The 23881-nt window shown below is 41.2% G+C and overlaps 1 protein-coding gene and 2 long non-coding RNA genes across 5 annotated transcripts in view; 2 read left to right on the top strand and 1 right to left on the bottom strand.

Annotated features, from left to right (window-relative positions):
* LOC114062713 overlaps positions 1–9653 on the top strand; it is a 13260-nt gene extending 3607 nt beyond the window's left edge. The window contains exons 4-5 of the long non-coding RNA XR_003572434.1: positions 3293–3299; positions 9644–9653. This is a non-coding gene — a long non-coding RNA (uncharacterized LOC114062713). The remainder of the gene's footprint in view (positions 1–3292; positions 3300–9643) is intronic.
* LOC114062712 lies at positions 1198–1879 on the top strand. The gene is made up of 2 exons (XR_003572433.1): positions 1198–1247; positions 1581–1879. It is a non-coding gene; the product is annotated as an uncharacterized LOC114062712 (long non-coding RNA).
* The window catches only part of EMCN (endomucin), a 61099-nt gene continuing 44742 nt past the window's right edge, over positions 7525–23881 (bottom strand). For 2 of the 3 annotated variants that reach the window (XM_027894452.1, XM_027894449.1), the window contains exons 8-13: positions 22489–22584; positions 20732–20756; positions 19953–20014; positions 12359–12472; positions 9233–9295; positions 7525–8553 (exon numbers count right to left, since the gene is read on the bottom strand). In XM_027894452.1, coding sequence (XP_027750253.1) covers positions 9240–9295; positions 12359–12472; positions 19953–20014; positions 20732–20756; positions 22489–22584 — 353 coding nt within the window. In that variant the 3' untranslated portion in view covers positions 7525–8553; positions 9233–9239. The remainder of the gene's footprint in view (positions 8554–9232; positions 9296–12358; positions 12473–19952; positions 20015–20731; positions 20757–22488; positions 22585–23881) is intronic. The other variant, XM_027894451.1, reaches the window with a different exon arrangement.

Genomic DNA, 23881 nt, shown 5'->3' with positions numbered 1-23881 from the left:
TTTTTTTTTTTTTTTTTTTTTTTTTTTTTTTTTTTTTTTTTTTTTTTTTTTTTTTAATAGAGGCAGGATGAAATTATACTGCTATGGCCTGGCTTATCTTTGAAGCCTTCACTTACTCTACTTATTTCCCTCTTTCTCCTGTGTTGCATGATGATCAAATGATACCATTTGCGCTTCAGGAGAAAAAGGCAGCCCAAGGCAGACGCACAACTTTGCATAGAACCTTAAAGACAAGTATGGGAGTATGGCAAGGAAGGGGGATTAACGACAGGCCATAGCTCAAGATGTTTTGCCTTTGCTTTTGCCACCAAGCTCTAGTAGTGATGTCAGATATGGAAATATTTTCACTGGTATTGATGAGGCTTGGCATCATGAGACCAAGCAGGCAGCAGCTGGGCAAATTCCATGCAGGTTTTAGAAGATGGTGCACTTTGAATCCTTTGGATTGATAAAAGGCATTGTAGGAGAGAAATTGAGTATGGTACTTTTGAATGTCAGGCCTTAAATACACCACCTAAAGAGCTTCTAATATTCTAAACATAGTGCATTTTGCCAATGGATTTGTAGATCTTTAAGTGTTGGTTGCTTAAGTATGTCAGTGAGCAAATCCCACCACTTGGTTAACATAAAAAAAGGAATATTTTGTTCCTTGAGTCTCAAGCCTCATTGTTACTGAGTGTACTTTCCTGCTCTGTTTAGCTCGGGCTAAAAGGACTCAGTGCTGCCACATTTAACATTGACCAAAGAGCCCTTGGTGGGGCTGGAGCTTGTCAAAGCTGTCTGCAGTGTTACTCTGTAGCCTCAGACCCTGTTTCCTTCTGGAATGAATAGTTCCCGGAGGACAGCTCGGTGCTTTAGTTACAAAGCTGTTATTGATGACCTGTTGCTGATTAATACTGCCATACACAGACTGCCCAGTGCTAGAGGTTGCTGTTACTTCAAATCCAGCAGGAGGGTGACTGATTGCACCTTTCTCCTACTGAAAACCAAGATCCTGTTTCCTTTAGCTCAAGGAGATCCAAACTCCTGATTCAGTGCAGCAAACTGAGACAATTAAAGATTTGCAGAGTTCTTCAAATCAAATGTACAATGGCCAGTTAGTGCAGTCAGATGATTACGAGACATTTTATATACTGGTAACCCTCAGTGCACAGTGATATTAATGGCTGCATGTTCTCTGTGGTTCTGTTCTCTCTAGGTCAGAAGATGATGTTAGCTGCCCGATTTGCATGGATTTTTACTCAGAAGTAAGGATCCAGATGTTGTCAACCTTTCTGCTTCGTGGGAGAGGGGAGGGGACAGAGGGGGAGTTGTGCAACTCAGTTGTCTTACGTGGGATGCTACGGGCAGCTGGCCTGAAGCACAGGCCTTGCTGTGAAGCTCCAGAAGTCACTTCTTGGTGCTGAACATAGAGAGAGAAACCTCTGCCAAGATGGCACTGGCAGCTCTCTGGGTCCCTCATCATTCTAGCGGTAATGAACTGATTCCAGAAATTTCAAGTCTCATTTCTCTACTGCCAGCAGAGCAGCAAGTTTGGAATTCTTTCCTCCCAATACATGTTGTGGTTTTCTTTCCTTCAGATTCTGCAAAGTGAACGACTGTTTTTGTCAACCCCCTGCGGCCATGTTTTTTGCAGTCAGTGCCTCCCTGTTGCCATTGAGATTGCCAGAACGTGTCCAATCTGCAGGACAGAAGTCACTCATGGACAATATCAGCCCATTATTTTATGAGCACTTCTATTTCTCAGGAGGGACTCAGACGGATCTTGGGGGACAGGCCATGTAAAGACTTTTTCCTTCATGTGTATAGTTATTCTTGTATATAGTTCCATTTTTTCCTGAATTTAGTTATAAATAAAGTATTGATTAACTTAAATATAGTCAAGTCTTCTTGTCTGCTCGTCTATGCTGGACTTTGCTGGTGGACAGAGACATCTTTTGGCAGGTAGAAATAACACTCCTGGTTTGACCAGTCAAAAGCACTCGTTCTCTTCATCACAGTTTAGTCATTGATTTTGGGGGAAAGGTGCTAAAGGCATAAGCTCTGTAGTTCTTGTGGCCAGTGTATGTTGTATGGGGGAAAAGAAACGGGCACTGCTTGGGGTGAGGGGCCTTCTATTTCTCAGGGTGCACTCAGGTGCTGAAAATGTCATAACTTCTGTGCTCTGAAGATTGGAAGAGCAGCAAGTTGTGCACACATCCAAAGAAAACTATTTTCTTTGAGAATAGCTGGTAGGTATCTAGAGAGCTTGTTTATGGTCCCAGCTGCTCCTTGCTCAGTTTATATATGGTTACAATGGTTATAATGTTCCAGTGATGACTGCTAGCTGATGACAGGAGCACTGCCAGCTTATGTGAAGCTCTTCCCCTTCTGAAAAGCCTGTAAGCTTAAGGGCAATCTCAATAATGTAGCACTGTGAACTGCTGTGTCCAGCATTTATCCTGCAGAACAGAAGAGAGCAGCGAGCAAAAGCAGTGAGGCAAAGACATAAAGCAACGCCCAGGGAGTGCACCACCACCATGGCCATTAAATCCATCAGTATCATCATCATCATCATCACCATCATCACCTTTTACCTTTCCTACTGCAAAAGCAAATTGTCTCCAGAGTGAACGAGGAGCCAGAAGTGGTGCCTAGATCCAGAGTGCTGAGGTGGACCCAGAGTGCTGGGTAGCAGCAAATGTCCCCATCAGTCACAGGGAAATGCATGGGACTTGGCCAGTGAGTGCTGTCAGCATGTACCCGTTCTTATTTTTGGGACAAAGCATCGTGCTGAAAGGTGGTCTTTTCTCTAACTGCAGGGCTAAGCAGGACCTACATTTCCAAATCAGCCAAAGCAAAGCAGCCCCAGCAGCAAGAAACGTGACTGGGTTTTTGTTCTGCAGAACAAGACACCTACTACTGCCTACCATCGGGGGGTTCAAAAATGTATTTACTTATTCTAAATCGTCTTAATATGTATTTATCTAACAGGCCATCTACCTGCACTTTCCTGTGAAAATTTTGGGAAAAATATCTGGCTGGCATGGGGCACCTGTGGCCGCATCCTGCACTTGCCGTAATCTGAGGGCTGAGGGTCAGAGATGGTATTCTCTCTCCCGTGGGTTTTTCTTGGGATGATGTGAGCAACAGAATTCAGCTCTGGCTCTGAACTCCCCCCAGCTACCCGGGCTTCATTTGGCAAACTCTTCCTCACCCTTCCTCCCTCACTTCACCAGCTAAATTCAGACAAGAAACTTGTATGCATAAAAGCTGTCAAAGGAATAACTTACAAGTACAGGAGCTAGAAAAGTCTTGAAGTGTAAAGCTGGCAGCCCCCGAAGAACTGCAGGGACTATCCAATCCATCTGGTGCTCCTGGGTGCAAAGCAAACAGGCTTTTGACTAGTTCATAACTATGGCATATGCAAAAGGCTCAATTATTGCTTCTTAAAAAGCCCAAATTATCTCCTGGAGTCGGAGACTGACAGGCACACAGTCTCTGCAGCGTTATGCACGGCTGAATTTTTGCCCACTTATTCTCTGCTGTTCTCTACTGCCTGTAATTGCATTGCATTTTAACTGTTTAGCATTGTCAGAACTCCAGCCCTGGGGGCAGCGGAGGTGGTGAGAGCTCAACACACCAAATTACTACCCAAAGAGCAAGCAGACAGAAAGCAGAGTGGAGAGGGAGGGAGGCAGACAAATGAGCCATGTTCATTAGAAAAACAGCAGCCCTGACCGAGGAAACGTCCTACTGATGTAATGAGAAAGGTGAAAGTTGTTAATAATAAAAAAAGAACACAACAACGCAGTTGCCTTTCTATCAGAAAGCAAAAAATCTAGGGAAAATAAATGCACTGTGGAAAGCAGAGATGAAAACCAGCAAAATAATCTTTGCCCATATAGCCCTTTCTTCCCTACCAGTTTTATGTAGTTGGTTTTTGGTGTGCGTGTGATTTTTTGTTTGTTTGTTTGTTTGCTTGCTTGCTTGCTTGTTTTGTTTTATCTTGTGGGGGTTTTTTGTTTTTGGTTTTTTTTTTTGTTTGTTTGTTTGTTTTGTTTTGTTTTGTTTTTGGTGGGAGCGAGTTCTGTAGTTGCACTGCTTAGTGCTGTTCCCTTGTGTGCTGTGATGTGGCTCTGTCATGGTTTAAGCCCAGATGAAAATTAAGCACCATGCTTAAGTCCACTTGCTCAGTCCATCCCCTCTCCCTCCCCTCTACCCCAAACCCCTGGTGGAATGGGGAGGAGAACTGAAGTAAAACTTGTATGTTGAAATAAGAATAGTTTAATAATTGAAAATAGAAAAATAAGGGTAAATAATAATAATGATAATAAAAAGAAACAAACAAGTGATGCACAATGCAATTGCTCATCACCTGCTGACCGATGCCAGACTCCCTTTTCTGAACACAGCTCAGTCCCCCTCCTGGGTAACTGCTCCTGGTTTATATACCAGGCATAATGTTCTACGGTGTGGAATATCCCTTTGATCAGTTCGTGTGGTATGTCCCAGCTATGCTCCCTGCCATTGGCAGAGCATGAGACAAGGGGAAGAAAACTGTTCTTGACTTAGGATAAGCACGACTTGTTCTCAACACCATTCTCATTCTGAATCCAGAACACAGCACTGTAACAGCTACTGAGAAGAAACTAACTCTATCCTAGCTAAAACCAGGACAGGTCCCAAAAGCTGGCATCTCTGCTACAGAAGCCCTGCCATGTAAGGCAGTGAGACACACTTTCCCACAGGCAAGTTTGTATTTCACCTTTGGTCAGCCAGAGGTCCTGATTGCTGATTCTTTATTTTCCCCAAAAGATGCTGCAGGTTCAAATCCCTAGGGCAGGTTTTGAAGGATAGGGCCATTTGCAGTCTGTCCCACAGCACAGGGAACAACAGCAGTGTTGGGGCAAAGGCAGAAGCTTCTGGGGAGTGGGATGGGTGTGACCCACCCCCCTAAGTTTGCACAAGTTGTGCAGGAAGTGCATTTGAGTTTTTTTTCCTCCTCTGGAATGTCTTCCTATGGGGACAAAAAGGGGAGGATAAAACATCTGGATCATGTGCTATTGATGAAAAAAATGAATTCTGCCACTTGTGAGAGTGCTGAAGTGCATCAGGGCTTGTTATGGGGTTGCCCTGCTTAGGCACCTGCTTATGACAGAGCTACTGAACTCTGACCTCAAGTAACTGACTAAACTCTCTGCAGCACAGCCTTAAGTTACAGGAGATTGTTCCAGGGAACAGGCCCAGTGCAAAGCAGCAGCCACAATGTGACAGCCACAGAATGAAAGGTTACTTGTAGATGCCTGAAGAACGGCCCCAGAGCTACCCACCATGGCACAGGGTCCCCATGACCCAGCCCTTGCAGGCCACCAGCAAAGATCCTACTTGTGGGTCTTTGTTCTGCCTACCTGTAAAGCCAGGGGAGAACAAGATCATAGAATGACTTGGGCTGGAAGGGACCTTTAAAAGTCTAGTCCAGCCCTTGAGATGAAGCCAAACAAACAGGCATGTCAGCAGGCATAGCCAACACTGCCAGCAATAAAAATGCTTGTGGTAGCAGAGAGGTTTCTGTCCCTGTCCCAGTGCAGCCCAGTAGGGAAGTACCTCTGCTGTGGCTCTTCACCCAGGGGAGTGTGCAGGGTGGACATGAGGGAGCTGAGAAGATTCTTCAACTGTCTGTGCTGAATATTTTGAGGGTATTGACATTTCACGTCAGCTGCATTCACCAGGGTTAATTAAAGCCTCTGTTTTATAGATTGCCCTTGGCCATAAACGGAAAAGCTGCCTCAATTGGAAATCAATAAAGTAATCTTTAAGTTCTTTTATTTTATTAGATATAGAGTCCTAGTTTGAATATATTGAGGAGCCATAATTAGTGGTGCCAGAGAGATCCTAAGATGTAAGTTTAAAGCTTCCTGAGGAGTGTGCTTTGTTGTAGGCAGTGTGCTAGAGGTGCCCAGCACAATCAGGGCGTGGCACTGAAGCCAGGGATGCTCTGCTAAGCTCCTAGGAGTGCTCTGGTACTGCAGAAGTCCAACAGCAATTCAATAGCCAGGGCTCTGTACTGATCCCTTGCCCCAAAAATTGAAGGGAAAGCTGTGAATGGCAGTGTTGTCACCACAGGGCACAGCAGGAAAGCCAGATCCTGGGGTCGGCAGTGGGCTGCTTGCAGCTGAGGAGTCCCAGAGATGCTCTGGGATGGCCTCCCTGTTCTGAGCTAGTGAGAGTGATGTGCTTTATGCCTCTCTCTACTATGCACCAGTGTGAGGTTAAATGGTTCACCCTTCTTCAGTGGGTCGGAGTCATTCCAAAACCACAAAAACCTTTGGGGATTTTGGAAGGGGAAGTATCCTGATGCTGCTGCTGCTTCCCCTTTCTCCTTATTCTTAACAAGAATGGAAGTTCATACGTTTCCATTTATGACAAGTTTTGTCATTGCAGGGGTTAAGAGGATCTCAGGTCTCCTTCATTTCTGCTCTCCACCAAACCCACCTGTTTTACTTCATATGCACTCACACAAGCCAGTTCCTTTGAGAGACGTTTCCCAGCCTTCTGATGAGAACTTGGTGCTCTGCCATGCCCCTTATCATGAAAAGCCTGAACACCTTCCCCAGTTTTGGTGGTTTTCACTTTTCCAGTACCAAAATCTGCAGAGAGCCTTGCTCTCTCCCCATCACTGACTGTAACGAGGATGAGTTTCCACTTGCCGCCTCCAGCATGCCTTCTGCAAGGTTTCATGGTGCCCCTGCCACCACTATGCCCAGATTATCTAATGTGTGCTCTTTAGGCTCATTGTAAAGAGTTCAGCTCACTCTGTGCTTTAGGAGTGCGGAGTAATGGACAACAGTTGCACTAGGTATGGGTAATGGATTGTGTTTCTGCAAAGACAAAAAGAATAGCCACTTAGTAAAGATAATAACTTTTAATAGGCAGTTAATTTTTTTTTTTCTTGACACACCATGGTAGTTCCTGAACAAATTTTGCACACACACACAAATATATATTTCACAATCTTTCTCTGCTTTTTTCTACTGTCCTTTCACTATGATGCAACATGCTCCAAAATATTCATTTTTAATCAACATGAAAATCAACCCACAATCATTGTTTTTATCGAAGAAAACTTCAGCAATCAGGAATCTGAATAGCTGCAGATGCCAACTAGCATATTTTAGACGGCCTGACCTTTCCAAAGTAGGTATCCAAGACTTCTCTGTTTCTGAGGAACCCAAGTGATCCGGGAATACCTGAATGAACCATGAAAGTTCAGCTGCAGCACGGAGGACACTTGCTTGTTCCCCATCTTTTACAGAGGTTCATCAAATGTTTCTCATGGTGCTGCTAAGACAGAGGATTATTAGACCTATCAAAGTGTAAGAGCAATGGTCAAGCACAGGGAAATGAATTAATAAATCTGCTCAATCTCTTACCATACTGGTAGGCAAATTTTAAAATTTCAGAGAATGGAATTGGAGAGAGAAGTTTCTCAAAAGCATTGTAGGTATCAAAACTTAGATCATCATCCTCAATCTTGGTCCTGCCCTTAGGCCACCAGTTGTCTTCTTTCCATTCCCCAATAAAACAGTGGAAGTTCTTGGAACACTAACAAGAATCGGGGAATTCAGACTGAGCAGATGCTCACAGTAATATAATTTTCAAACATTTATAGTTCTAGAAAAGTAGGATACATGCAGGTACAAGCACTACTTGATACTTTGAAATTGTCAGCTCTGTACAAATTAAGAGTGTCTGTAATTAGCACTTGAAACACTCCTTAAACTTCCAGAGTTATTCAATAACCTAAAGGAATCCCACACATTACTCAGAACACAAGGAAGAAGGTTCATCTGTAAAATTGCTTATCTTGCTGATTCCCACTGTGTGCCCCAGGCTATACAGAAGTCATATTTGTAGCACACGTAATGCAATTAGCCAAGGAACAGGTGAAAATAAACTATGTTGCCTGTTACATTACAAGGATCATATTCAGTAATTTACAGAACTTCAAAGAGCCTCAGTGCAAGGTATGTTCCCCTCTTACTAGAAAAAAGCACACACACTTCAGAATTCCACCTGGGCATCCCACCCTGTAAACATTTATGACAAGCAAAGCATGTGCTACAGTGAGGAGTCTCATGGAAATCACTGAATTAATTTTCATAGTGGCTATTTGCCCAGTACTGTTTCAAGGGTCAGGCCCTGCTTGTATTTTGCTACATACAATTAAAAAAACCTTGCTACTATAATTTCAACAAAGTATGCTGACATATTCCTCCCTGTATGTGCAGAAAACATTTTTAGTAAGTACTATGTAAACCACCTGATTTTTACATTCTCATCAACCTTGTTTCGCTGCTTTTACTATATGTGAAAATAATAAATACATATGATATACCAGTTATTAAGCCTTCAAAAAATTACATATTCCAGAAGGGACTTGAGAAGTCAAGAGTTGGTCATTAACACAAGTGTCCTGTCTGGTAAAAAGCTTCAGCTGGTCCACATTTCCCACAGAACTGCAATTTTGGTGGTATGTTCCTGCACGCTGTGATAAAACAGGCTGCTTCACATCTGAAATGACAACAGTATCTATGCATTATTATTCCAAGTAACACATTTAGGAACATAAGAGTAAGCTAAAATGGAAGGCATAAAATAAATCTAATCTGGGTAGGCAATAAGGATTAAATCCACTGTCCAGGCCATTGTCCTGCCCCCACACAAACAGAACCACCTCTGTGTTGTCAGTAATGTAGGCAAAATTTCATTCTGTTGCTCTAACTGAAGAAAAAAGGAGGTTATACAGATTTTTCATGAAAAAAAAAAGGAGCAAAAAACTTCTGGGTACCAAAATCTTTTTTTTTTTTTTTTTTTTTTTTTTCCCCCTCAGGTAACTACCTTTAAAAATCTCTTCCCACACAAACAGAAAGAAAATTCGCCCAGGGAATTACACCCAGGAAATGCTGAACGGTTCAAGTCACATGCTGTGCCTATAAAGGTCTATCTCTGTGAGGTGGCAGTTTCCCCCCCTACAGGCCTGGGTCTCTCTCTGGTCATGATGGTATGCTCAGGCTGAGCTTTGTTTAGGCTGTTTTTCCTTGAGGTTGCTGCCAGCTGAACTCATTGCTCCTTTTATGTTTCATTTTTAACCCTTTTGTTTAGTTACATGGCACATACCGAGACTAAAAAGTATTAGAGTGACTAACAAACACTAATATTACGGGATGTAAGACTAAGGTTACAAACTTACGTATTTATTACTGAGATGTGAAGAGTTGCCGAGTTTTATTCTTCCCCTGAGATGAGTTCTCTTCTAGAGAAACAGAAAATATATTTGTATTAGTTAAACATGTAAAGATAAAAGGTCCAGTGAGTCTGGCAAGAACACATCACTGACCACTAGACAGTCTCCTTGTCAGATTTACCTAATCAGTAAAAAATGTCCATGCAATAGATTTTTATCACTCTTTCTGTTTTATAGTTTATTTCCCCTACTACTACAAAGTATTTCCAAGACAGTTCTCAAGGGGTTTGAAGGGGAATAATACTTTAATTAATTTCTAACCATGATTAGAATATTAAATTATAAAAATAAGAAGATACAACTACAAAATTAATTTTTGCCGACAATGCTGACATCAGCTCAGTTCTTCCAAAGCAGGAAAATGAACCTTTATGAACTTCAGTCAGGGATTACACACAGTTCTCACTCCTCCTTCCCTGGAGAAGCAGAATCACTACCAGCAGTTGCAGGCAGACAAATAAGCCTCCAGATGACAATGCGTTTACAGATGTTTCCAAACATGTATCCCAGGAATGGCAGTGGAATCTTTTTTTGTCAGAGATTTGTACATGGACATGAACAGGGAATGGCATTCCCAGAGTTGACAGAGCCCCAGGGAAATAGGCATGAGGGTGGGAAAACCCAAATGCCTCCAGAAAACTGTCTTCTGCCTTTCTGCTCACATGCAGGAGACAATTTAATGCCTCTCACACACCCGATAGTCAAGAAAGTGATGTATTACATTCTAGGAGAAGTGAATATGTATTAAAAAGTTTTATGTGATCTATAGCCTGGTGTTGCAAATTGTAATACAAATTAGGATTCTAAAAAGTTAACTGATTAGATATTTAAATAATTAGTAGTCAAATTAAATAGTTGCACTCCTGAAGAAAATGGAGAAGACTCATAAATAGTTTTTGGACAACTTTTCTTCACAGCAAAAAGAAGAGGCTCTTTAATTTAGTGCAGCTTTTTGGAGATGAGTAGAACTTGGTATCTGTAGAAAACTGTTCAACAATAATGTGCTGGAATGATGTTCGCTTCCCAAGTGTTCAATTTTGGACAAAATTACTTTAAAAACTTTTTAAATTGTTGCGAAGTTGGAGGTTCAAAAGTTCTGATGATATTAAATTTCAAGTAGAGAAAAGAAAAGCACAAGTTTCTGCTGGAAAAGAAAAAGAAACTTTTTAACAAGTGGTAGGTGAAATGTTTTTGTTCGACAAAAATCTTATTTTGAAAAGGTAAAGTGAACAAGTTTAAATACTGTAAATTTATACCAACAAAAGAATGAGATTTTCAAGACATCTCACTTTTTTCGAATTTTAATTTTATTTATTTTTCCTTCTGCAATTTTTTACTTTCTTTGTTCAATATACAGAAATAGAAGACTTAATAGGGCACAAAAGGGACAAATTGACAAGACTGTTTAAAAAAGAAGGTATAGCAGAAATTCATTGAGAAATATGTTACCACGGAGAAGATAATATTCAATAGTGGTAAAAAATATCAGTACTTTGGGATCAGTTCCACTCTCAGGTGGTTGTTCTGCAGCCAGACTTACATGGAAAGTTGATGCTTTGCATCACAGGAAAACAGCATGTCCAAGGGGAGGCTCCAGATTCAACATAGCTCCCTGGATAACATCCCATTTATGCCAATAGACTTTGGATCAGAGGATGGATGGGTGAGGCAGTGCTGGCTGCAGAAGTCAGACTGCCTGAGTGGTAGCTGCTGACAGCAGTGGTCAGGCCAGGAGGGGTGAATCTGCCATCCTGCAGAACCTGAGGCTGCAGAACACAGACACACTCCCTGTCTGGATTTCCCGGTGCTATACACATTATCCCTGAAACAGCAAACTACCACAAACTATTGCCGGGGTTGATGTTCCCCTATAATAACAATGTCTGTCTGACAAGGGTTTGAAGCAGGCAGGGATGCTCTCATTTCTTTGCCACTGCACTTCCAGAAGGGCAGGAGCCTGCAAGACTTCTGAAACAAAACTGAGCTGTTGCCACTCCGTGGTTGCAAAGGTCTCTGAAGATATTTGCATCATGAGGTCTGTAATCATCAGTGCCAGCTAACAATTCAGTGATGAAGAGACAATGATTATATACTGGAGAGGAAGTGGTCACACAGATGCTCTCTGTTCAAGAGTAAAAAGGTAGTGCACAGGTTTAGATACAGCACTGCAGTGTGCCTTGAGACTGCACAGAGAGGTGTCCAGAACTACTTTGGACTTCAGTGGCTCAGTAGTTTGATTAGACACTAAATATCCAGTTGCAATTCAAAGGAAAAACCAAGAAGAACGTTGAGGTTGGCTGCAAGTGGGAAGACACGTTTATTGGTCTCAAAACAACCTTATAACTGACAGAAATAAATTTTAAGAATGAAGAAAACCAAACTAGCCCCCAAGCCATCACTCACCAAAATCAAACTTTGCTTCCCATAAGGGAAATGAAAACCAAATACTTGTGTTTAGTATTTTGTTAAAACAGACGGTATTTCAATAGAATGGAGAAATTATTTCACAGTGAATTGTTTGCTGATTAAGAAAATACATGGTGCAGTGGAGGTGCTCAACCAGTCTAGATAGATTACCTGAATCCCTTGAAAGCTGTCACAGAATCATAGAATTGTTAAGGTTGAAAAAGACCTTTAAGATCATCAAGTCTGACCATCAGCCCAGCAACACCACCATGTTCACTTTTAAACCATGTCCTCAAGTGCCATATCCACATATTTTTTGAACAGTTCCAAGAATTGCGACTCCACCACTGTCCTAGACAGCCAGGTTGCTCTTACAAAGCTAGTGTTGCACACTAGGAGATGGAAGATATCAAGGGAAACTTGAATCATCAGCTTCTCACTATACAGTTACTCAACATCTTGAATGAAGGTGTTGGTTGATCCAGTTGGAAAGGTTCTATGGCAATAATTTTTAAATAACAAGTTGAAAATTTATTGTGAATCTGTCTACTTTGATCAGTGAGTGAACTCCGAAAAATGGGAGACAAAGGAAACCGTACGACAGTATTTGGTGCAGTCAAAGTGCTGTGAACTGCACAGCTACAAGTGCAATGTGACCCCCTTTACCTGTGGTCCTGCCTTGTGGCACCTCTCCTGATGGAGGAGGAGTTGTGGGCTCAGATAGATTGGCAGAGGGCAGTGAGAAGCCAACCTCATATATATCACGTGCTTCTACAAAAACTGAAAGAAATGATTCACAGTTTGAGAAAGAGGCCTTAGGCAGAATATTTGGAACATGAAATCAGATTGATACTGACATGGAAGGTTTAGCTGTCAAATGAACTCTTCCATTAGACCCTTTATTTTCCCTCTCATTCTCCAGAGTTGCACCTGTTTGTTGATTTTTGTCTGAAATTGAATGGCAAACATGAAGACATAGGCACCATGAAGTCTCTAAGCACTACTGTTATAAAATGCTGAGAGATTTGCAGTTACACTGTCCAGCTTATTGCTGTGGGAGGCTGCAGATATCCCAGTGGACAAGACAAATCCATGGCATTAAAAGCTACTGAAAACTATGAAACACCAAAGACACAGCGTCTGATTCAGGACATCTCCAAGCCATTGGCTGCTGGAAGGCTATGGTGGAGAACCCATTATTGTACTCCTTTCCTATTTGTCATCCTTCCCTTCACATCTCATGATAGTCACTCTCGGCAACAGGATTTGGGGCTACACAGACCCAGGATCTGAGCAGGTACATCTGACTCAGATCACTGTGTCTCAGCTTCAATATTAAAGGAGACAGTGCTCAAGCAACAATACAGCACTGGCCTTTCATACACACAGCCTTCCACATGTCACCCCTCAAACACGTGAGCTGCAGCCTTGCCCCCAATTCACCCCAGTGGATCAGCAGCCCAGGCACTAGGCCCAATCCAACACACACTGCATACATCCTCCTCTAAAATGCAGTCATGTTTTAGAAGGATAAAGATAGGAAAGATGTAAGAGGAAAATTTTGTATTCATAACTCCTCATCCTTCGGTGCATTTGTTTCAAGTGCAAGGAAAGTAGACGGAGTGCACAGGTCCTGAGAGCTCTGCAAAGTTAAATGATAACCAGGAAAGAAATAGTACTGCAGTGAAAATGCAGGGTTTTCTTCCTAATTAAAATTTCACTTGTGTAGTATTTGTTTCAATTTTCCACTCACAAATATACTCATTTCCAACTATTATGATGCCAGTGTATGTGAATAAGTAATGGGCACAATGAGCTGAAATTACACATTGTATAAAGTTAATTTTGAAGCTCTGAAACAAACATTTCTTTGCCTCACCGTTGTGGAAGGCTATTGTATTACTCTCACTGTAATTTGTCTGCTGTCCCCCTCCCCCATTTGATTCAGGATCTGAATATATTACTCAGAATACACATACACAGCAGAACATCATGACAAAAAAGAGAGTACAAAATGAGTGCTATGAGTACAGAAAGTCTTTGACCTGGGCAAAGCCCTCTGACATTATTGGGAAAGCTGGAAGAAAAAGGATAGAAAACCAGCCTTTGACATAAAAAATAGGTTGTACTGCATTTCAGATTACATTGTAAGAAAAAATTAGTTTTGCTGCTATTTCATTGTAATATCCGCTGCTGAGAAATTGCTCATAAGTGGCAATCAGGCTCAGAGCAAAGAATTAAAGTGAACTTTTCATAAAATCTGATTGCGGAAACCTATCTTCTTATAATATTATAAAACTACCTCTGACAGAGGAATCAGAATGTCTATTTTTCACCATGCTGAACTAAAAGAAAGAGAGGTGCATTACAGATGCTGCAGAACATCCTTAAGTGGGAACCAGCACCTGGGTGCAGTGGCTGGGTTTGTTGTGGGCCAGTGGGTCCAGCTCCTGTAGCGTGCTGCAGCACTGCCCTGCACCACACTTCCCCCACAGCCCTGCAAACTGCTCCTCACCACTGTCAGCAGGACAGGAGGATCTGTACAGTTCACCAGGGCAGAGAGGGAGTGTGCAGAGATGTCCAGGTGAGGGACAGGAAGGCAATTGCTGCTCAGTGGGCAGCAAAAGGCATGAGGTGGCTCCCTCACAAGGTGCACCTCAGAAAACTGCAGGCTGGAACGTTAGCAAATGCTTCACAGATGGAAACATCACTTGACCCTCAGCAGTGTGACTGTAAGAGACTCCTTTAAAACCCCCTGAAAATAATGCACCATTTATGAACCAAATTAGAAATAGAGAAGGAAGTGTGTGCTATTTAATGCCTTTGACTACAATTTTGTTCAAAAGTGTCAGCTGAAAGTGAGTGCAGTCAGATCTTTGTGGTGCGAGTAAACACAGAGTCCAACCACAAGCTGCAAAAGCTGAGAAATTTTATTCTTCAGTTTCTTTGAAGACAGAAAACACAACTTCAGGGTATCATACAATAGAAGATTAAAAAAATAGAGTGTCAGAAAACAAGAAAGAGAAGGAAAGAGAGGGAAAGAGAAGGAGGTGCTTGGTCTCTCTCTCTGTTGCAAGAGGACCATTTCCTATGAAGCAACTTCCAGGATTCCTACCTGCAGAGAAAAAAAAGTAAGGCACTGAAGCTACATCTCATTATAGAAGAAACAAATTATCAATATCATATCCTCATATTAGTAGAAACAGCTGCTCTTACCGCTCCTAAGCACACAACATGCCAGGAAACTGCTCTTTGCTCACCTATGTTTCTCATCTTGCAAGTGAGAAGAGGGAAGGGAATTTTTGATGACAGAGTGCCTCACCTGAGAACTCAGTTTCTTCAACTACTCCTACAGGCACCCACCTGGATCCTAGACACAACGGGAAAGAGATGAAAGTCTCAATGCATGTTGAGAAACCTTATGGCTCACTATAGAACCATGCCCCCTGGCAGGGGTAAATTTCCCTGGGTTGGGCCCTTAATGAGGTAAAATTCAAAGATTTCTTACCTCCTTGAATGCCATGGTCCATGCTCCAATGTACTCAGCATAGCAGGAACCAGCTCCTGATTTGTCCCGTTATACCAAAACTACATCTGTGGTTTGATGTGTGAGGCAGAACAGTTAAAAAGTCTCAGCATTTGGAGGTTCATTGAAAGTGGGGACACAGATGCTGTCATTCAACCACACTCTTTCAGAAGACCACAGGATTTTCCATGTCCAAAGCCTTGTACCACACTGGGTTGTCTTGAGGGATGCTGAATGTTGTTTGCATTCCAGCAACCAAGGCAAGATTTTTTGCTGACAGAGAGCAAGGGTTTCTTCATTGTTCTGGGATGATGGTGGTGCTTGGTTACTACGTATAAGAGTCACCAGCCTCTGATGTGGAAGGTTAGGAATTCTCGAAGCCTTTACAAAGAAGACTTTGGAAAAGCAGGAATTCCAGAGGAATGATACAGGCAAAAACTATGGTCATCTCAAATAGGCTGAAGTTGTAGGGTGTGATGAATCTATACCATGAAATCCAACATATCTTCAAGGTAGTCAGCTCATCTTGTGCAAGGGATGAACCCAAGATATGTTACAAAAATCAGGGAGGAGGCAGAGCCAATTGAAGTAGCAGATAACAGCTGTAAGGTCATTACTACTGTTGAACAACAGTAGCTTTTGGAAGAGATGTGGAGCATATGGGGAATGCAAGTTCTTCATCCTCAGTGTGTGCTATTTTGTACTGCACTGCCGCCTGAGAACACCTCTAGGTATTAACTGATCCCTTTCTCCAGTGTGATTACAACAAGTTAAAGGTGTTTTTCATGTGACAGGTTAGGTGTCTCCTTAAATATCCATGTTTTCCTGGTACATTTTCCCAGCTGTGTTTAGTAGCAACACTTGAATTTTCATTTTTGTCCACAGTGAGTATCGTGGGAAGCCATAATGCAGACATATAGCATGGACCATTTTCCAGCCACCTTCCATTCCACGTGCCTCACCAAAATCTGAGCCACATCAGCTTTGACACCATGAATATCCTTTCAGGAAATTCAGTGTATAACAGGCCCCCGCAGGTCGAATAAGTCATATACTACCCTATCATCTCAAAAGAGCTCACGCTGGTTAGAAATCATGCCCTAATGAATCAGCTTATGCTTAGGTGCCGGGGTTATAACCAACAACGCTGAAATGTTATGTCACCTGCACATTCCTGTGGACTTTATATTGAATATTGAACTGGTGTGCTGCTGTTATGTACCTTTTACCTTCTCTAGAATGGGTACTCCGGGCAAGGGCCATAAAAGAAAATTGTCAAGTCGTTACTCAAGTATCAATATTTCTATCACACCTCGTTCATCTGTATGGAGTAGCCTTACCCCAATCTCTATTCATCAGCCTTTCCATACCTGAGGAATTTCCATGCCTCAACATTCTTCATTAGTCCAAAAAAGGTGATCAATACCTTTACTGCTTTTTCAGTGTAACACACAAGAACCCTGACAGAAAAAAGTTAGGTCTGTTTTCAAGACAGCCAATACTTTATTACCATGGATGATGGTATTGATCCCTTAGTCATCAATTAAAACCTTTCATCTTATTTTCTCAGGAAATGTATCTCTCACTGAAAAGCCAAATGTGCAGTTCTGTGGGCTATGTTGAACCTCAAATAAGAAATATTTTTGTAGGTAGATTTTCTACAACTCTGTATTGTAGAAGACCATTTATTCTCCCTAGGGAGGATCACTCTAAATTTACCTGTACGGTCAACATGAAATGGCTGCCATAAGTCCTGCATTTGTACATCAGTGTAAAACTTTTGAGATGATTCAGTATCCTGAGCCTTTTTAACCAAGTAGAGTTTTCAAGTGAGATGCAACTACAGGCACTTATCTTGCACCAGGTGTTGCAGTTCACTGACAAATGTACATGAAAAATTCAAGATGTTTAGTTTTTGTTTTTTTTTTTTTAAATCATTATTTTTACTTTACATAAATTCTCAACCAGTTGTGCCTTAGAGGTCAAAGCACCAGTAATTCCATCTTTCTGAGAAGAGTTTTAAAAAGTAAGAATATTAAAGCTCCATTTTACCTAGTGTTCCCAATGATACTACTCCATTAAAAAACATTACTTTTTAGTCCAGGCTTAATTGACAACTATTGTTTTCTTGTATTCTTTCACATTAATTGTAGGTATTTGAAATAATATTCTTGATTAAATTTAATTAGGCTATGCTTCTGAAAAAGGACTTCTTTCTATTTCTTTCATTTTATATTCAGAACTTAATTTTAGAAGTCCTAAAATAGGATCCTTCAGTAGTCAATGGACTGCCATAGGTCAGCTCATTCCAGCTCAAGATACATGTCCAAGACAGACAGGATAAATAGCCCTCTGGACACATACATTTCTTTCAACTATGTGCAGCTGGTGTAGTTTTTAGATAGATAAAATAAGGCTAGATTAAACTCACCATAATCCTTTATCAAGGTATGTCATGCGCAGCACTGAAAACAAATTTTTCTAGGTTGCCTGCTTGAACAATTTGTAGGTCATATCCTTATTTGTTCTGTATATACGGGGTTCTTTACACTTTTTAAATACAATTATATAATCTCAAAACCTTCTGTTTGGAATAAAAAGTAAAAACTAAAAAAATATAATGCATAATTATAATAGACCTTAACTTGAATACATGTCAAAGCAGAACTTCATTGTATATATGCTTGAGCTTAGGCACCTGAGCAGCCTATTGATAGTGAGAGGATTATGTAGATATACCTGTAAAGTTAAGGCTGCTCTAAAGAACTTCCTAGCCTTAGTCTTTTGAGTCACAACTTTTTGTAGTTTTGTTGGTATGTACAGTCAGAGGCGGCCACAACACTCACTCTGTAAACAGCTGGAGGAAAGAAAAAGAAGAACCCACGCAAAGAAGTTTTATGCAGTGCAGTTGTTGTCAGTAGTTGTAAGAAGGACCACAGGGCAGACAGTTCTCTTGTCTGTCTGTACCATAAGAAACACTTGCCTTTATGCCCAAGCTTTTAAGGAAGAAAGTAAATCTGATTCAAATGGGCAGGCACCCTAACAGCTTTGAAAATACCTTGCATGAGTGACAAATATTTCTGCAAGAAACAGGTCCTTCTGTCAGAGTGCTTTTAATTTAAGATGCAATGTGACTCTAAAAACCTGGGCAAAACCAGGATTTCACTTTCTGTGAAAGCATGTTTAATTTTGAAACATATAACGATGTAAGAATTCAAGAGAAAATGGCAGCTAGTTTAAATATGAATTGTATTAATGAGGAGAGGGCAAGAATCTTGTCTTCTAAGTGGTTATGACTCATACCTTCTAATTATAGCATGTACACATCCTACTTCAATAAAAAAGAATGTCAAGCATACTTTGGATGAAAGATATTCAGAGACTTGGTGAGCCAGTGGCTGATTAACAGGCACCAGAGCTCATCTTGTGAGGAAAAGAAAAAAAAACAAGAAAAAGAACCTGCAACTTTTCTTATTTATTCTGCTGTAAAACACAAACAATTCTGCTGCTGACAATGGAGTTATTTTATTGTTGAAATGGCATGAGGACAGAATCAATCAAAAGATGTCTATGAATTAGTTTCTGACTTCATTCAGATTTAAAAAAAAAAAAAAAATTTAGGCAAGTGTATACACAACACCATACTCAAAATAAAGCTAGAAGTCCATTTCCAAAGACAAATACTGAGAAGAAAAACCTAAACCAAGGTAAAAAATTTCCCAAATCACAAAGCTCTGAAATGCAGTCACTTAAGTGCCAAAGTGTATTTTGCAGTTGCTCAGCTTACACGGGATGCAAAGGAGAGAGCAGCTATTGGTCAACCTCGGAAATGGCAGTAGGAGAAACACATGGCCAAAACCCTTAAAAACAAAAAAGAGTTTTATACTTAAAAAGTAGAAAGTATGAGACTGTCTTTCTGGAAGGACTTCTGCAGATGAGGTGGGACCTACACGGCTGAGGAAGCATTGGGTAAAGCTGGGCAGTTTCACCATCACTAGCTCTACTAGCTCAGTTTTAAGGGTTTTGATTTTATTTAGTTGTTGAATATCTGTGAATCAGATTACTTAGAATTTTGTTCTGCCTCAGTCTTATTTTGTGCTACTCCATTCCTTGTAGAACCTATAACTGCATCCGTGTCTTTGCTTTGAGATTTTGCTTTCTTTTGTGCATATTATCACAAATGTCTCTTCCTTTAGGCTTTATTACCACATATTTTATAAAAAAACTGAAGAAAAGGACAGAGGAATTTGCAATGAGTGTAGGATCTTTAATACAAAGGGTGGCTGAGCACAGGGCTGACTGAGTAGAGGTTGCTTAACCCAACTCCAGCAGTCTTGTTTACATACAGCACTGACTCCCAAACCTTTTGATCCTTGGGATATTACCAGTCGTCAGACTTCCTTGTACAGCCAGATCTAGCTGATAAATACCTTGATCACCGTTACTCCCGAACAAGCCTTGTTGTAGATCATGTACCATCAATGATTTAAAAAAAATATTTTCCCTAAACCAGTCGTACTTTTCACTCCCAAATACCAACAGCACAGACTGTGCAGCTAAACTGCAGCTCTACAGGATCTCAGTCTAGGGGTTTGCACTGTAGCAGAATTGTTTGCAGTGACTTTGACCTGACAGGAACTGAAGAGGGTTTTGCTGTTAGAAATGACATCCCAGAAACTGCTCTTCTCTGAACTCAGAGAGGGAGACAGATATACACAGAGAGGAAATGCTCACCAGTCTCAGGAGAAGTTGTCTTCACAGAAAGAAGTTTGACTCCATCTTTGTCTGATTGGGCCCTGTTGAAGTGAGAAAATATTTAATCAGACAGACAGTATGCATGTTGTTCAGCCAAACAAAGCTCTATGATCTGGAGAGGGCAACAGCTATGCCAGTCTACACTGGCAGGCTTGAAATGGGCTTTGAATGGGATCATGAGCAAGTCTTAGTGGTGGAAAAGACCACATACCAACATATCTGATAGAACCTTTTTCTTAAAATATGTAATAAATTAAGTTTCATGATTCCAGGCCTAATCTGGTGCTTCACAGAAGAAGTACACCTGGGAGAAAAGAGGGAGTAATCTTTTTTTTCTGTCGATATAAAGCTTTTAGCCATTTTGAATTGCAAAGAAAACAGTGACAAGAGAAAAAACATTAACAAAAGAAGGGGAACAGGAAAGGATGGGAGGAGAGAAAAATCAATGGGACAAAAAATTGACAATTGGGCCAGTGAGTCCTGTGACACAGAATAAGCTGCTTATCCACTCCAAAAGGATTCCCTGCAAATCAGCTGAGAATCATCACATTTCTATCCATGCTGGAACAGCTGCTTATAATGAATACAGGTGTACAATAACTGCAAGCACAACACTTCCAGCAGGATATTTCCCCTTGTCGTGGTAAGTGCTTATTATGCTTAAACAGAGAAAGATCAAAGAAAATCCTATCTAGAATCTGCTGCTTTTACAAGTGCCCTGTGATAGATCTCAAAGCAATGAAAAGGAGTCAACCTACTGTTCAGCGCCATTCTCTTGTCTCTCTGGAAGAAGAAACAAAGGCAATATCATTCTGACTGCTGAAACTCACTTAAGTAAACATTTAGACATAGCTATTGTGGTTTCTGGCAGACAGCTTAGTTGTAATTTTGCAGTATTGCATTAAGTACATTAACACAATCAACCAGCTTGAATGGTAGTTGTTATTTTTCTAGTCGTCTGTGAAAGTGAACTGATACTGCTAATACTGATGCTTCTGGAAACCAGGGAGAGTGATATGTGACTTGTCCAAGAGCACAACAGAAGCACATTTTTCCCTGCAGATCCCAAATCCCTGGGTAGCTGGCACAGAGGAGAGGTGAGCATGCAATGGTTCTTGACTACATAACAACTGAGCTAAAAGATACAGGATGAGGGGACTGAGGGAACAGGCTGCCAGGCTGTACACCCTGGGTGTTTAACCTGTCATGACATCTGAGAGCAGAACCTGTCATCCCCATCGATGAGGAACAGGTTTCTCCCCAAAATGAATCATATACTGAATGTATTTTATGCTTATGTGCAAGTGTGGGCAGATGGATTGGGTCAGCGGGTTACGTCAGGGACGTGGAGCCAACTCTAGCTCCATGGCACTAAGTACAGGGGTTTTCATCCAGAGGGGAAGCACACTGGATAAGTCTGGGCAAATCCTACAGGAAGCACCACAGTTATCTACTCCATCTTCCTAGTGAATTTGCTGTTACAGTGCCTGATGGCATTTGTGCATAGGGCAGGCTGGCGAGGAAATGTTCTCCATCTCATATCTTTATCTCTTGACTCAGAATATTTAATAGTTTCCTAAGCAAGGATCATACTTTCCTTTGTTTATCTGGGTCTGTTCTTCCATGTCATTGGCTAAATTGGTTGTGACACACTGTTTGCCTTGGTTTACAGCTTCAACACCCTGTTGTGATTTTGTATTTCCAAGGCCCAGTGATTTCACAGCTGAAGCTCTGCACAGGTCTCCTAACTCATGCCAGCTCACAGGGACAGAAAAACCACAGCCTGGATTCTGCATTTTCACTTAATGAAGAATCACACTTGCCTGTAGCCCACTTGGGCAACTCTGAAATATTTGGCAAATGGAACTTGATGGAACTATACCCCATTATCTAAAGTATTTAATGAATAGATGTGAAGCAGATACTGACTTTAGCTGCTCTGTCAAAATGACTGCTTCTGAAAATACTGTGTGCTCAGGGATTTTGTTCCCATGTACATTACACTGTAACTGGGAAATTTTTGGCATGTGTAATGTGTGTGCCTATCTGTGTCTCTGCGTGTATCAGGTATATACCAAAAGAAAGCTCTGATATTTCTTTGCCTGTATCTAGAACAGAGATAAAAAAAATATAGTGATTTTCTTAAACAATATTTTCAAACTTGGTTTTCAGTGCCTATTTCTACCTGATTGACTGATTGTGTTAGCATAGGTGTTTGCTAGTTCCTGGTAGCTGCAAAAATGTGAACAAAAAACTTTGCAGCATTATATTATTATATTCTCTAAAAATCAGAGACATTTTTGCTCACCCTGTTCTTCCGACTGATTTTGAAAATGAAGTGTTAGTTTTCCACTTTAGGCAAAACACTTCAAAATACAAGAAGCTTTCCCACCTGAGTATCTCAACAGCTATGGTTAAGGTAATGTAAAAGAGATCTTTTAACAATAAAAAGCACATTGATTGCTCCCCCCATCCTCCTCCCCCCACCCTCATGCAGAGAAAACAAAACAAATACCTGGAGTTTTCTTCTGGCACATTTTGTACAAAGCCACCAGTGAGAAGACAGAGAGGGTAATGACTATCAGGGTGATGACAATTGGCAAGATAATACCTGCAAAGGAGGGAGAACATATTTTTGGCTGCTGCCGCTGGCTTGTGTTGCCTCTGTGTGCAGGCTCTTGCACACACAAAGGTGAGAGGCACCTCCATCTCCACTTCACCAAACCTTATCAATTTCTCAGCAGCAAGGTAGCCTGCTGCTCCTGTTATCTTTCCAGCATCCACCGAGCCTCAGGCTTGGCAGCTTTGTGCAGGAAGGTTTTAGGCACCTTCTCCCACCCTTACTTCTTCCCTGACACTTGCGTTGCCCTGTGGAACTGGTTTCACCCATTTTCCAGTAGGAGAGCGAAGTTTCAGTACCTGCTCCACTGGGACTACCATAACCTTGATCAAAATATTCATGATTCACCGCCACTGCTGATGGTCCCCAAAGGTTTTGTGAGACAGTCATGTGTCAGAAATAAATTTTTCATATGTGCAATTTATTTTTTCCTTTTTTTTTTTTTGTTTTTGAAAACCAGAATTGTCTGAAATTCAGACACAGAAGTAATTATTTTGCTTTCAACATTGTACACCCAGAAAGACAGTAAGAAGTTACATAATTCAGTAACATTCCCCACAGCACTTACAACCAGGGACAGAAAACGCAAGATCTCCTTTTAAAATGAGGACATTTCTTTCCTCTTATTATTTCCCACCATCTGCCATTTCCTGACAGGTGTTTCCCAGCCAAGAAGCGAAAACGGAAGAATTATGTAATGAAGAGAAGCTTTCCCGGGGAAATATATAAGCCCAGCTTCTCCCCATTTATCTTTTTTTTCTGGCAGCCACCAGCCACATTCAAATTTAGCAGGTGCTCTCCCGCCTGCTGGCCTAAGCCCTGTGTTGGGGGGAGGCTGCAATCCACAGCCTTCCACAGCATCAGCCATCATGCTGCCTGAGGTTTAGAGAGGGCATCTTGCATGTCTCCAGATGCAATTAGTATTTAATATTAATATAGGGGTGTGTGTGTGTGAATCTGTGAAACTAGAGAGAGAGACAGGTTTACAGTGGACAAACATCAAAAGTGTTCTCCTAAGCCAATACCCCGGGGTAGGAAATAGCAGGTCTGCAGCAACACCCTTGCCCCAGAGATGCATAATATTAAAATAAAATATTAAGTAACATGCATCGTGAAAATATCAAGTGCCTAAAGAGTCTGCAGAAGACTGCCACGTAGACCTTCTCTCCTTCTCTCCCATGACAATATGAAAAGTGTATTCATATAATACATTCATACCAATACATTCATATAATATGTACAACATGTACATGTACAACTTTTCATATGTTTCCTTATGTTTTATCTC

Source organism: Empidonax traillii, unplaced genomic scaffold, assembly GCF_003031625.1.
Source record: "Empidonax traillii isolate 1590-97213 ecotype Southwest subspecies unplaced genomic scaffold, ASM303162v1 scaffold427:size767076, whole genome shotgun sequence".
Lineage (NCBI taxonomy): Eukaryota > Metazoa > Chordata > Aves > Passeriformes > Tyrannidae > Empidonax > Empidonax traillii.
This window is presented reverse-complemented; position numbering and strand designations above follow the sequence as displayed.